Source organism: Rhipicephalus microplus, chromosome 1 (genome assembly GCF_043290135.1).
Source record: "Rhipicephalus microplus isolate Deutch F79 chromosome 1, USDA_Rmic, whole genome shotgun sequence".
In the NCBI taxonomy this organism is placed as follows: domain Eukaryota; kingdom Metazoa; phylum Arthropoda; class Arachnida; order Ixodida; family Ixodidae; genus Rhipicephalus; species Rhipicephalus microplus.
In genome coordinates, this window is record NC_134700.1 from 295246100 (window position 1) to 295259013 (window position 12914).

At 41.7% G+C, this 12914-nt stretch overlaps 1 protein-coding gene across 4 annotated transcripts in view; it reads left to right on the forward strand.

Moving 5' to 3' along the window:
* The window catches only part of LOC119165896 (neurobeachin-like protein 1), a 202742-nt gene that overhangs the window by 155409 nt on the left and 34419 nt on the right, over positions 1–12914 (forward strand). For all 4 annotated transcript variants that reach the window (XM_075865221.1, XM_075865224.1, XM_075865222.1 and 1 more), the window contains 4 exons: positions 4146–4262; positions 5661–5863; positions 10327–10499; positions 12742–12836. In XM_075865221.1, the coding sequence (XP_075721336.1) occupies positions 4146–4262; positions 5661–5863; positions 10327–10499; positions 12742–12836 (588 nt within the window). The remainder of the gene's footprint in view (positions 1–4145; positions 4263–5660; positions 5864–10326; positions 10500–12741; positions 12837–12914) is intronic.

The following is a 12914-nucleotide window of genomic DNA, read 5'->3' on the forward strand; positions in this document are numbered from 1 at the left end:
ACATGCTGCAAATAGAACAAAGTCTTTATTATTAATTAAATTGTGTTGAATTATACACAACCTTCTACAGTATTAATGTGCAGATCCAAGCAGTACTATTTGCAAAGTAACAGGTATGAATAATTATTTTGCATGTTACAAAGTGTGTTATTAAGGGCATAAATAGAGAACTAAAATTAAAGGCTAGCTACAACGAATTTTGGCACTCCGCAAAAAAATTAATATATAGGTATTCTAGCTAGAGGTAGTGCTGCCTGCCAAATTTTGTCTTCGAAATACAGAGGCTTACCTTAAAAAAAAGCTTGCCAACGACTGTGTTTTTTTAGAATAAAACTAGAAAAAAAACAATGCTATTAAGGCTAACGGGAAGTGATGTGAATGACAGAAAAATTGTCTGCTCCACGCTCCTTGAGCACGCACATCGCAGGCGCGCCCCTTGGTGTGTGTGTTTTTTCTATGTTAGCATTAATAAAGCTGCGTGAACATGCCATTTATTGAATGCTGGTATGGGCTTCCCACTGGTGGGTTTGCAGTGTCTGACCCCCGTATTCATAAACGCTGCTTGTCTTGAAACTGACTTGCCATCGGCTTCAATGTAGCACAAATGCGTTTCGAACTCACTGTCTTTACACGGTGCCAAGGTAGCACAAACGCACAGATGCATTTCAAACCCACTACATTGAGTCAACTGCTTGCGAACGAGCATCACGCAGGAAAGAGCGATTCAGTGGCAGGGAGGATTTCTCACGAAGAGCGACGCGGCGACATTCTGTAGTAATCGTCATATCCGGTTCTATCCGATTTGCCTAAGCACACTGCTAGAGCTCCGCGTCGTCTGTTTGCTGGCAATTAGAGCCCCAATTAAAAATAAATATGTGACTAAGATTTTTCGCTGTCACTATTGTAGCTTACCGTATATATACTATGTATTTATGGCCATTTTCGCCCAAGTAAAGTTTCGTTACAGTTGGTCTTTAAGTGGATCACATAGTTGGGATGCTCCGGAAAATGAATATGTGGTTGTGCATTACTGTCCGAATGACATTTTAAAAGTCTTTGAAGCCAGTAATCATCTGTGCATACTATCAAAAATAACCAGGAAATGCTGTTTGTCTCCGGCGATGGCAAAACAGAAAAACATATTACAGCGAAAGCTGTTATGAGAGCACGACATGGGTCATATGCAGTGCAGTAGTTGTCTATCACTGCTGCCGGTGTTCGTAACCACTATCGAAAGGAATTAAAAAAAAAACTCAGTAAATAAAAATACCAAGGACCCAGTGGGATTCGAACCTAGGTCCCCTGCGTGCCAGCCCAGTATCCTTTCACATAGCCACGCCAGGGCTTGATATTTCACTGCAAACTGGCGTTAGGTAGGCTTGGCGTTGGGAAAGTAATCACGTTAATATGTGTAATAGAGCGCTTTAGAATAGCAAAGAACAACCAGGCATCACACAATGCGAATTGCAAACTGAAGGAATGGTCGAATGCTGTAGCCCATTACAAAAGCCGCAGGCATAATTCTTCATCATCGTCAGCCACAGCGTAAGAAAGTTAATCAAATTCATTTCAAGGGTGTAGTGGGTGCCACACTCCTCTGAAGAATGACTAAGGATGGCATAGGGAATGTCTCCCTACTACACAAGTGTTATGATGATTTATGGCATAGTCGGTGTCCTGCCGGTGTCTTTGTAGGAGATACCCAAAGAAAGGCGCTGAAAGGCCGCTCTTTCAGTTTTCGGTGTGACCGTGCTGCACGTTCTGCGCAGGTCTGGCAATTTTTTCTCCATTTAAGAGGGCTCACGTCAAAAGGTGCCTCATAAATGTTACTGTAAAAGCATGTTAAAATGTGATTTATAGTGCGCTGATAGGTGCTGCATTTATAAATAGCACTGAAACCTAACCTGGGCCCAATCCCTATCTGAACAAAAGAGTTGTGAGAATGATCTCCATTTAAGCAACACTGTGTCCATGATCAATGCACTTTTGGTTTAATGGCGTGACTGATAATGCAGTGTTGACAATGTTTGGTGTTCAATATTTCTTTTAAGAATAGTACCTGAATTTGAGAATAGTGAGTACAGTCGAGCCCACATATAACGGCCCCACTTAAAATGAACTTTTGCGTAAAACGAACAATATCCGCATGACTGTGAAAATATACATTGTTTCAATTACACAAAATCGCACTTACAACGAACGTCTCTGAGCGCCGCCGATCTGTTACAGCGAACGGAGTCGGTGCTCTGCTGACTTCCCGGGAAACCACTTTCGACCACTGATGAGGCATCGGCGAGGTGCCCATAGATTATTATCGTTGAACGCCGACCCTGCCTCTGCGCCCCTCTAATTGCTGCTTTCCCCGACCGCTCTTTGTTACGCACCCTTCAGTCCTTTGTCCCCCCCCACTGCTCTGAGCACCCCCCATCGCCAGACGCGGCCCATGTTTTCATACTGCCACACATCTTTCGAAGACTGGTCGGCCATCCCCCCTGTTTTTGATCACTGGTACTGTCATTGACGTCGCCAGCCTGGAGTGACCCGACCATTTGCCAACATCGTCTATATCCGATTGTCTGCGTCTTGTCTTATTGTATTGTTCTAGTGCACATGTGTGCTCTACCCCACCCACTCTGACAATTCGTAATTCTTTTCGTGTTTAGGACCTGTTCTCACTCACTTTGCGCTCGGCTTAGCATGCCCTCCTCACGCGTGTGGAAGCGTAAAAATGGCTGTTAATTTGCGCGGGACGATTCGCAAAATATCGAAATCAGTGAGGTCACGCAAACCTGCCGGCGCAACAAAACGATTCTTTGACCACTGCTGCCGTTTCTTCGAACACCACCGTGTGCACCGTTCCAGGCGGCAGTGCTTAAACCTCTGCGCGCGCAAGCTCTCTTTCTGTTTTTTCTACGCATGAGTTGCACGTTTTGCGGAAATTTCAAGCAAGCTGCTCGACCTGCCTCCTTCCCGCGTGTTTTGGTTCTCAAGGTCGCCTTCCCGCTGTATCCTCCCCTCTCTTCCCTCTATCGCAACTCCTTGCTCTTCTCTCGGCTCTCCTCTCTTGACACAACTCTTTCGCCAATCTCCACCACTCCACAATGCCAGCCACACGCTGACTCGAATTCGGAAGTTTTGTTTTCCGACTAGAAACGGGCCCAGAGCTGTACCACGCATTCTGGCATGTGTGTTGCGTGTGCGTGTCTTGCTCGCTGTCGGTGTACGTGTGTGGTCAGGATGGCGGACGGGAGGCGTTGCACGCGTTTTTCTGCCGCCTAACAAAATGTCGAAAATGTGACCGCTTGGCTTGGGCGTAATCCGTGCGTTAGGCGCTGCGTTGTGGAGCGCTTGCTATTGACCACCTGGCAGCCAACGTGCCGCTTCGGGCGTCCCGGTATTCAGCTATGAAGATAGTGAATATTTAGTGGGCGGCGGTAATGGCTACATGCTCGTGAAACTATTTTCGCAAGAATTCATTGACGTTGGGCCCGATTCCAAGCTTGAAGCTTCCGAACAGGACGACTCTGGCGGAAATTTGTGGCAGCGCGTTGTTGACTCCGACGTGTGAGCGGGTGGGACATCTGTTGCGATGGTTTAATTACGGCCGATGATGATGCCGACACTGTGGAATCGTGCACGGATTAGGGCATTGTGAATGAAGTACGCGGCAATTTGGAGGAATCGGATTGCAAGAACGACGAGATTTTGGAGCCAGTGCCTCATGCAGCTTATGCCATGGGCCTCGGTGAAGAGCAAGGTGCCGTTTGAAATAAACTCGAGATTGTCCTTATCGCTTGTGCTCTTCGAAACACCTGCATCACGGACTTTTTTGGGCAAAAAATTTTTTGTTTTCACTTGCAACTTTTTAAAAGCTGTGTTTCATTTACTACGAACTTCGGTATACAGCAAACGGATGCCGCGTCAGGCTCAGGTTCGTTATAAGCGGGCTCGACTGTATTTTGGATAGAGGACCAAATTAAATTGCAGCTATTTGTTGTTCTCTATTTTATAATAGTATTTGCACACCCCTGTGATAATGTAGTTTGCTGCACATCACACATTATTCAACGTTTTAATGATGTCATGTTTTTGTGAAGGCTCTTGAACTTGGCGATTCAAAGTAAAAGCAATCTGCTCTCTTTCAGGAACCTCACCCAAGAAGGCTCTCTTATGAGGGAGCTATGCTGCGAATGACGAAGTCTGACACAAAGCCTCCAAACCTCTTCCTGTTCCTGCAAAACCTTAAGGCCTATGTAGTGGATGTAAGCATTTTGCTGATTCATAATTAAACTATGCTATTAGTTCTGCAGTATGTTAACATATGTCATATTTTCTTGCATATAGCCCGTTCCTGCATATAGCTCACACCCCTAATTTTAACTCTACAAAAAAGAAAAAAATATCTATATAACCTTTGCCTATGACTGGCTCTCCCACTTTTTAAGCACATTTTTCTCGTTTTTGGTGCATATTGATTGCGAGGAAATACAGTGTCTGCACATCTCAAGTGTTGAGAATACATGGGACAAAACCTGTTTGCTGACGACAGGTCAAAAACTGTAAATGCACATATTTAGTCATTGGTTGTTAACGAGCCAACTTACTCAGTTATCACTAGGCAGATCATAACATGCCATGCGAGCACAGACACTGAAGTTATTGCCATTGCCTGTAACTTTTGCAATTCTGAGTGGAACTCGCTGAAAATGATCGGTTCTATGGCCAAAACTTTTAATAGCACATAAGCCCATGAACATTGCTTGTATTAGGGCGGTACATAATAAAGGAAATACGGTCCAGATGAAAAAAGGGTGCCTACCTTTTTTTTTTTTTGCCTGTGTCATTTTTACTTCATATATGTACCGCTCGAATACAGGCTAGTTCTAATAACAGCTGTTCTAAAACTGGGCCAGATGAAAAAGGAATTTCTGTGCCTTTTGCACTCCAGTTTCTAAATACATCTACAGATGGCGGAAACGCCTCACTCGCAGACTGAAGTGGTAACTCCCGACTGAAACTGGGAAGCGCGGCTCAAACATGATGAAGGCGTACCATATAGTCTAGAACAAGTGGCCCCCTACAATGAAAGATAATTCGTCAAGATTTGGAGAGGGTGCCCTTGCTCAGTCTTGGGTCAAAATTTAAGATGGCCATGGAAGAGCTGCATGTGAATCCAGTGAAATGCTTTATGGAATATGCATGCATTCACTGTCATTATTTGCCCACGTTGGGTGAGTGAAAATAGGGAATGAAACAAGGAAATTGGAGGGAGGGCAAGGAGGGCTTGCTTAGTTAGTGGTGCATACTTCAAATATCTGAAAAGAGAGAGCGCATCACTTCCTCGAGTAAGGGCACTTTCTTGGGATTTTACTATAAAGTTGTCTCACAAAAACCGCTCCCTTCACACACCTATAGATGGTATAACTGTGTTGGTTGCAGATGAAGCAGCAGCCACACATAGAAACGGGGAAGCAGGAAACACCGACACCAAATCACAAAATCGTAGAAATTAACTAGGGAAACGCAGGAGAAACATAGCTCTGCTATCTCTGCCAATTTTGCACTTGACGGAACTGCAGTAATATTTTGTTTTGTAGCAGTGTCTCGTAATAAAGTACTGCCTAATCTGTTCATGTTCTAACTTTCTGTTTTCACCGCAGGCTCCGTTGAGCTGTCCAATCGTGCATGTCAACATTCCTCGCTCCCCAGCACGTTCTTTTATGCAACATGGCCTCATGGATACCTTGGTCACCGTGGGTTGCGATGGCTCGCTCGGTGTGCATGGCTGGCTGCCCTACGACAGAACTCGGTCTTATCCCAATTATTTCACCTTTGAACGGGATCCAAACATACAAAACCCCAAGTAAGACTAACGAAGTTCTTTACGAGACTTTTTTTTTATTAAAAATAAGATTGCTTTGCATCTTGTTGTGACAAGTGTCTTTCCTTGTAGTAACTTGAACATCGAGTAGCTGATTCCGCTTATATTAATGAGCGGATTTGGGCTTCTTTTCTCACCGAGTCACTTGTAGCAGCAACTTGTCACACTCTTTAGGCTTATTGGTATTTTTCCACCCAAAATAGTTATCTTAGGAATCATCACATTCACCATTAGAGCGTTTGTTGATGACTTTCGGCTTGTGGAAATAGCGAATTTCAGGTTCGAAGCGAATAGTGATCTTGGTTGAATAATTTTGAATCGAACTCGAGAGTGTATATGACTTAAAAAATATGGGCATATGTATCATGACCTAACTAACCTGCACAATATTTTTTTTTAATTTAAGTAAGGTTTCTATGCATTTGCCCCCCTTTTTTTTTCATTGAAAGGAAGTCGGAAAAACTTTGAGTAGCAGCAGGATCTGATTTTCGATACGATGCGATTGATAACCTGTAAAATACATAACATTTAAAAATTTATTATACTTAGAGCATATAAGTCATCATAACAAGCTTTTAGGTCAAAAAGTAATGAATCAATTTGAGAATAATGTTCATCTAAAAGGGCCCTGCAACATTTTTTCAAGTAGCCATGGAATGGATTCACTGAAAAAGCTTATTGCCTCACGAGTTCACTGCTAGAATTTTTTAGAATTCATCCAGTATGAGCAAAGTTGCTAAGATTTAGCACACACAGCAATTCTAAATTCTCTCTTCTCGTCCCAGCAAAAGCGTTGGAAGCTAAGTGGGGTAGGATGCTACGGGGTAAGAAAATATGCAATATGTGCCTTGTGACCTTGAGCACTTTTTCTCTCTATTTCTCTCTCTTTTTTCCGAATACGCGGCTTTTTGGCGGGATCGTGCACATACGCCTGTACAAGTGGCGGCCTCTCGCAATGGCTCTAGTAACGATCGAGCGCACTATACTCAAATTAGCCCATGGCTCATACGATGCCTGTGACCGAGTTATTTTTGAGCCTGTGGTGTCATTTGCCCAGAGAAAAGAGCAGTTCTTAGCTGACTTTGAGAATTTATTGTGAATCGTAGGCTACGTGCTGTGCTATAATATTTGGCTCGCGTGTTCTCGGTAGCCTCGACCACTGATCAGTAGCGTTTTCTGGCCATGCTCAATAAGTGTTGCATGGTCAAAGTGGGGCTTTGCGGCAGAGCGGATGTCTCTTGGACAGGTGCTTTCACGGCTTAGTATTTCTACACGGCAGTGAAACCATCTTCACAGGTGGTTACCTGCGGAATAATATACACCTATTCATTCATTGCGAATACTTCGGAATTTTTAATAATTTAAACTTGAATCAAAGTGAATTCGAATACTCTATAATCATTTGAATATTCATATTATTCTAATATTCGCACAAGCCTACTTTAAACATAGGTTAGGGGAATCAACTAGTAATGTTTATTACACAATGGCAAACATGCATTCAACAGAATGGAGACTACCTTTGAAACACTTTTAAATGTTACATAATGTGCTTTCATATATAGGTATGCATATTTTCTCTGTACAAAATACTTTAACTGATTTTTTTTACTCACTTTTGTATATGAGTGACATTTTTTATATAATTAAAAGTATTTTCAAGTATCGAAACTTTTGCTAAATTTCTGCTTCTCTTGGGCTTCTTTGAGAAAGCTGTGCCACTTTTTTGTGGTTTATTTTATTATGGTTATTTGCTTATTAGCTTGCTTGCCTTTTGCAACTCTGCTTGAAGAGGACGTATTACAGCGAAAGCTGTTATGAGATCACAACTCGGTTCATGCGCAGTTGTCCGCCGGCACCGCCGGTGTCCGTAACCACATCGCGGGAAATTAGAAAAAAAAACCTAGCACCAATCACACAGTGAGGCTCGAACCCGAGTCCGCTGCGTGCCAGCTCAGTATTCTGCCACTGAGCTGCGCCGGTGTTTGTGACTTGTTGGCAAACTTGCATTAAGCAGGCTTGATATCGGGAAAGTAATTACGTTAATACAACTTATAAAGCATTTTAAAACAGCGAAAGAACAACCAGTCATCGCACAATGTGAATAGCATAATGAGTGGGCCGTCCAATGCTCCAACCTATCACAAAAGCTTGTTCTTGTTCCCCTATGAACTGTGGCACATGCCCACTTCAGCCATAATTCCTTATCGTCGTCAGCCACTTCATGAACAATTGGCACAAAATTCCTTGCAAATGTTTAGTGAATACCACGCTTCTCAGGAGAATGACTAAAAATAGGTTAGCGAATGCCAGCCTACTACCCCCAAAAAATTATTATTAATGCCTTAGTGGGTACCAAGCAAGTGTGCTTGCAGTAGTTACCCAATGAGGGTTTTGAAAAGGCTCCGAAGGGCCGCTTTTCTAGCTTTTACTGTGACTATGCTGTGCCTTCTGCACAGGCCTGGTGTTTTTTTTTTACTTCACGCTCTTAACTCAAGCTAAGTTATTGAATCATTTGTAAGCAAAGGCAGTTATATCTACAACTAAACAGTACACATATGTTACATACAAGGTAGATATTGTCCATTACTGCAACTAGGCAGTATTGGAATGAGTACTGAATAACTCAGCTCATGTAATTACGTGCAGTAGTGTCCCAGCAAAAGAACCAACTTTATTTTTTTTCTTTCATTTTGGCAGCAAAACTGAATGCAAAATTTACAATGGAATTGAGAAAACTATCCCAGTGATATTATGGGATGTGTTGTTGTTTCAAATATGTTTTTACTTTATGCTTTGCTATCTTCTGGCAGACTTTTCGAGCAGTTGGCAAGATTGTTGCTGTGAATGTAGACAACCAAGTTTCGTCTTCATGTTCATCTACTGTCTGTCTGTTTAATAGGCTAGTAAAAATGAACTTCACGAAATTCTGAACTGGCCTATTTAATTTTTGTTCAACATAGAAAACAATATACTAGGCAATACAATGGCATGTGCGCATTGATAATATAAGGATTCTTTCAGTGGCAATCTGTTCCTCTTGAAAAGCTTATTATTCATAATGAGCTGGTCTCGTGACTACACAGTGCAACGCCGCTCTGGCTCCTGACTAAAATGCAAAAAGGAACAGCATAATACCCTTGTCACACGGCCACCACCAAACTCCGTTGAACACCGTCAACGTAAATCTCCCCTAGGGGATTCTACGGAGAAGGAGTTGTGGCAGTGTCACACGGCAATGACAAGTTTGTAACAGTTGCCGCGAGAGGGCTCAGCTGGCACTGTTTGATTTTTGGAAAAGTAATCTAATTTCATCTCTATTGATTTTTTGTGAATCCTCGTTATGTGGTTTTTACAAAAAAGCATTATTAAGTAGGTATGCGACTAACAAACTATTAAAAACCATTTCAAATAACGCATTTGCTAAATGTAGCGATGCTGCTAGTGACGCTGGCCACATTGTGCTTTTAGTTGTTTCGTTGGAATCGTTGCCCATGTACATGCTTGGTACGAAAATTCTTATGCTTCCTTGCCAAGTGAGGCACATTTTGTGTTCTTCAGCCATGAGTGACACAGCGGACAACGTGAGGAAGTGGTACGATGTTGCGCTGGTAATGACGATGATCGGCTGGTGCCGGCCGGCCCGACTCGCGAGTCGCGAGGCACGGTGTGTAGGGCATCGGTGTGGAGAGTAAGTGAATTCTGACGCGCGTAAATATATGTAAACAAGCACGCGTTGTGAATGAGTACTACAACGAAAGAACCTTTAATATTGCCAAAATGTATCATTCTTTCACTGCGGCCACTTAGTACTCGAAATTTTTCTCTGACTTATAGACTGCTGGGAACGAGAGTACCTCGTTTCGCTGCGAAGAAAGATCGTTGAACGTCCTTTGCGAAATGCTCCGTTTACCTTCGTTTGCGTAAGGGTGGCCGTGTGACACGGACGGCATCTTCGTTGTCGTAAGGACGAGGGAGTTAAATGGTCTTCATGTGTGCCCGTGTGACAGGGGTATTAGAACAGAATTTTTACACAGTCCAGTCCCAGGACAGATATACTGTCCTGTCATTAGAACTTATGACACCATTGTCTGCAATGTTTGTCATGTTGGAAAAATCAATCATAATTTATCACTTGGCCTGTTAACGGTCACTTGTGGTCATGCACTAGTTCTGCCAGTTCTACTCATTCGTTTTAGACTACATGCTGTACTCTGTGAGTCGCATTGTCTACAAGCGTGCAGATCTTTCTCTGTGTTTTTTCTTCATGCTTGAGCACTCAAGTACTAGTTTTATGTGGTTTATTGAGAGCCACTGGAATGTAGCAGACACAACTGCCTAGAAGCAGTGTCCACATGGCGCTTATTTTGTTGTGTCAATTTTAATTAATTTATGTTAATTGGCTTTTCGATAATCAGGTTAGCTTACTGTACAACCCTTTTCAGAAGTGCCAAGAAGTTGGCAGGAGTGTTCCAGCCGGGGGCCAAAGTGCACAGCCGCCTGTTCGTGCTAAGCTCGGATGGCAAGTTCCTCGTTTCCGGAGGCCATTGGGACAACAGTGTGCGTGCCTACAGCCTATTGCGTTCAAAGCAAGTGGCCCATGTGATTCTGCACAAAGGTGGGTTTTAGATACACCCACTGTACAGCCATATTTCACCACTGCAGTTTTGCAGTATGTAGTGCTGCTCATCTGTAATGTTGGCATACTATGTGTCTATTGAATTTTAAGATTGCTTCCTCAGGCATAGGAGCAACTGAAAAATACAGCTTTTGACTTCAGCAAAGCAGCTCAGAAAACTAAAAAAAAAGAAATTAATTAAAGACACGTCATTTTTAGAACGCTAGATTGAGATCTGGCTCACACAAAGGTTTCCAATTTAATGTTTCCTTTTGTCAGGAACATAGTCATTTGGTGCACAACTGCTGTGCTGTGCATGAGTGATTATATGATTATATGTTGATTTACATTTGATTTGACTTCTTATAAACATACTATGTTTATTTATTTATTTATTTATTTATTTATTTATTTATTTCCAAACTACTGCTAGCCTAAAGAGGCCGTGTGATTTGCTTTGTTACAGGTTGAATGAAATGATCTTTTTCTATTCCTACTTTATTATGGTAAATTTGGATAGGTACCATAGCCATTTTGTGTGACTTCATAGTTTCAGGGATTCCAGTTCAGCCCTTTCCACTAGCGTACTTACCGATGTCCGCAAGTTGTACATATTAAAAATAACGCGTACTGATTTTATTTGAACACTTTATGAGTAGGCAATGTTCCTTTTCATGTGAGGGTCCCATACTGTTGATGTGTATTCGATGATTGGTCAGATAAGCATTTTATGGGCTAATAGCTTAATATCTTAAGGAGCTTGGAGCAAAGTTTGTCCTAATTATCCTAGTTAACTTACTGCTTTTTTTCTTTATGTAAGAAACGTGCTCATTCCACTGAAGATCCGATGGAAGTATGACGCCTAGGTATTTAAGATATTTGACTTCGAATAAAATGCTTCCATTTAAGCTGTAGCTGAGTTGTAGCGCTGAATTATTTCTAGTTATTCATATGATAGCTGTCTGTTGGGGGTTAATTTTTATTTGCCGGGCTTTGTACCATTTTTCAACATGTTGAAAAGCTTATTTTAGTTGGATGTGGTCGTGAAGGTTGTCAATTTTGTGATAAATTACCAGTCATCTGCGAATAGTTTAATTTTGACTGGTACTTGATCAACTATGTCATTTATAAATATTAGAAAGAATAACTGCCCCTACACAGATCTTTGTGGAACGCCCGATTAGTCAAGATGTCAAATAGCTGTAGTCCCAAGGCATTTCAATTGAAACAGGTTAGTTGTAATGGGGTTAGTTGTTCAAGTTACTTTTGTGTTACATGACATCTGGCTTGGGTGTCAATAAACCAAAACATAAATCGTGAGAAGCTTGAATCCGAGATTGGGAAACAGAAAATTTAAAGTTTTAACTTGAAGCAAATAGCAGTTGTGTCAAATAATTTCAAATCTAATAGCTTGATTAGTACATATCACGTCTTATAAAAAAATGACCATTTTCATTATGGCTCAACAAACTTTCACACTATTTTTAAGAATTGGAACTAGGTGTGTGCAAACCTAAAAATTTGGTGCTAAGTGGAAGCCAATTTGTGTAGTGGCAGAATTTGAATAGTGATATTGTGGAAGTTATAAAAATTTGAAATATGTTACATTCTAAAATTTTGTACAGTTATCACATATAAGCATGCGCAAGACGCTTTTAAGCTAACTTAACCTACCAAAGTGAACTTGCAACAGGACAGTTTTTTTTTTTAATAGGTGGTTTTTCTGCATGGCAGTCCCACACTGCAGTGAAACCACCATTTCAGGAAGTTCACATCACTCGCATGCCGGCATACGAATACTACGAAATTTTTGAATTCTTGAATACTGAAAATTTTGTTTTATTAATGGAAGCACTCGAATAGTGTTCGCCCATCTCTAGCTTGAACGAATATGAGTCATCTTTGTCTGATTTTTATTTGCAGAGCTTTGGGTTAGATCCTGTCTATAAACATTTTCTAGAATCGATTATGTTAGAGAAACAGAGTGCTGCCTCATTGTGTTATTTGTAAACGTTTGATTTTGTTGTTAGTTTTCTTGTATAATCTACTGGCTGTATAACATCGTTGCAGTTGATAATAGTTGCTTTCCAGTGTTTAATAATGTTCTAGTGTCTTGTCTATGTATTCTTTTCTTTAACATTGTTCGTCAGTGCCCGCTCCCCTCTGCAATGCTGTAAAGCCCTGAGGGTACAATAAATGAAATGAAATGAAATGAAATTTGTGTTGTCCTTCCTGTGTGTAGATGTGGTCACAAGCCTTGCTACGGACACCTGTGGAATGTACCTCATGACTGGCTCTCGTGATACAACGTGCATCATCTGGGAGTTGAACCAATTGGTGAGCTATAAACATTGTTCTGTGCTGTTTTGTTCTGTTCTGAACTGCGTGCTAGGGCACCCAAGCAGCTATATCTTA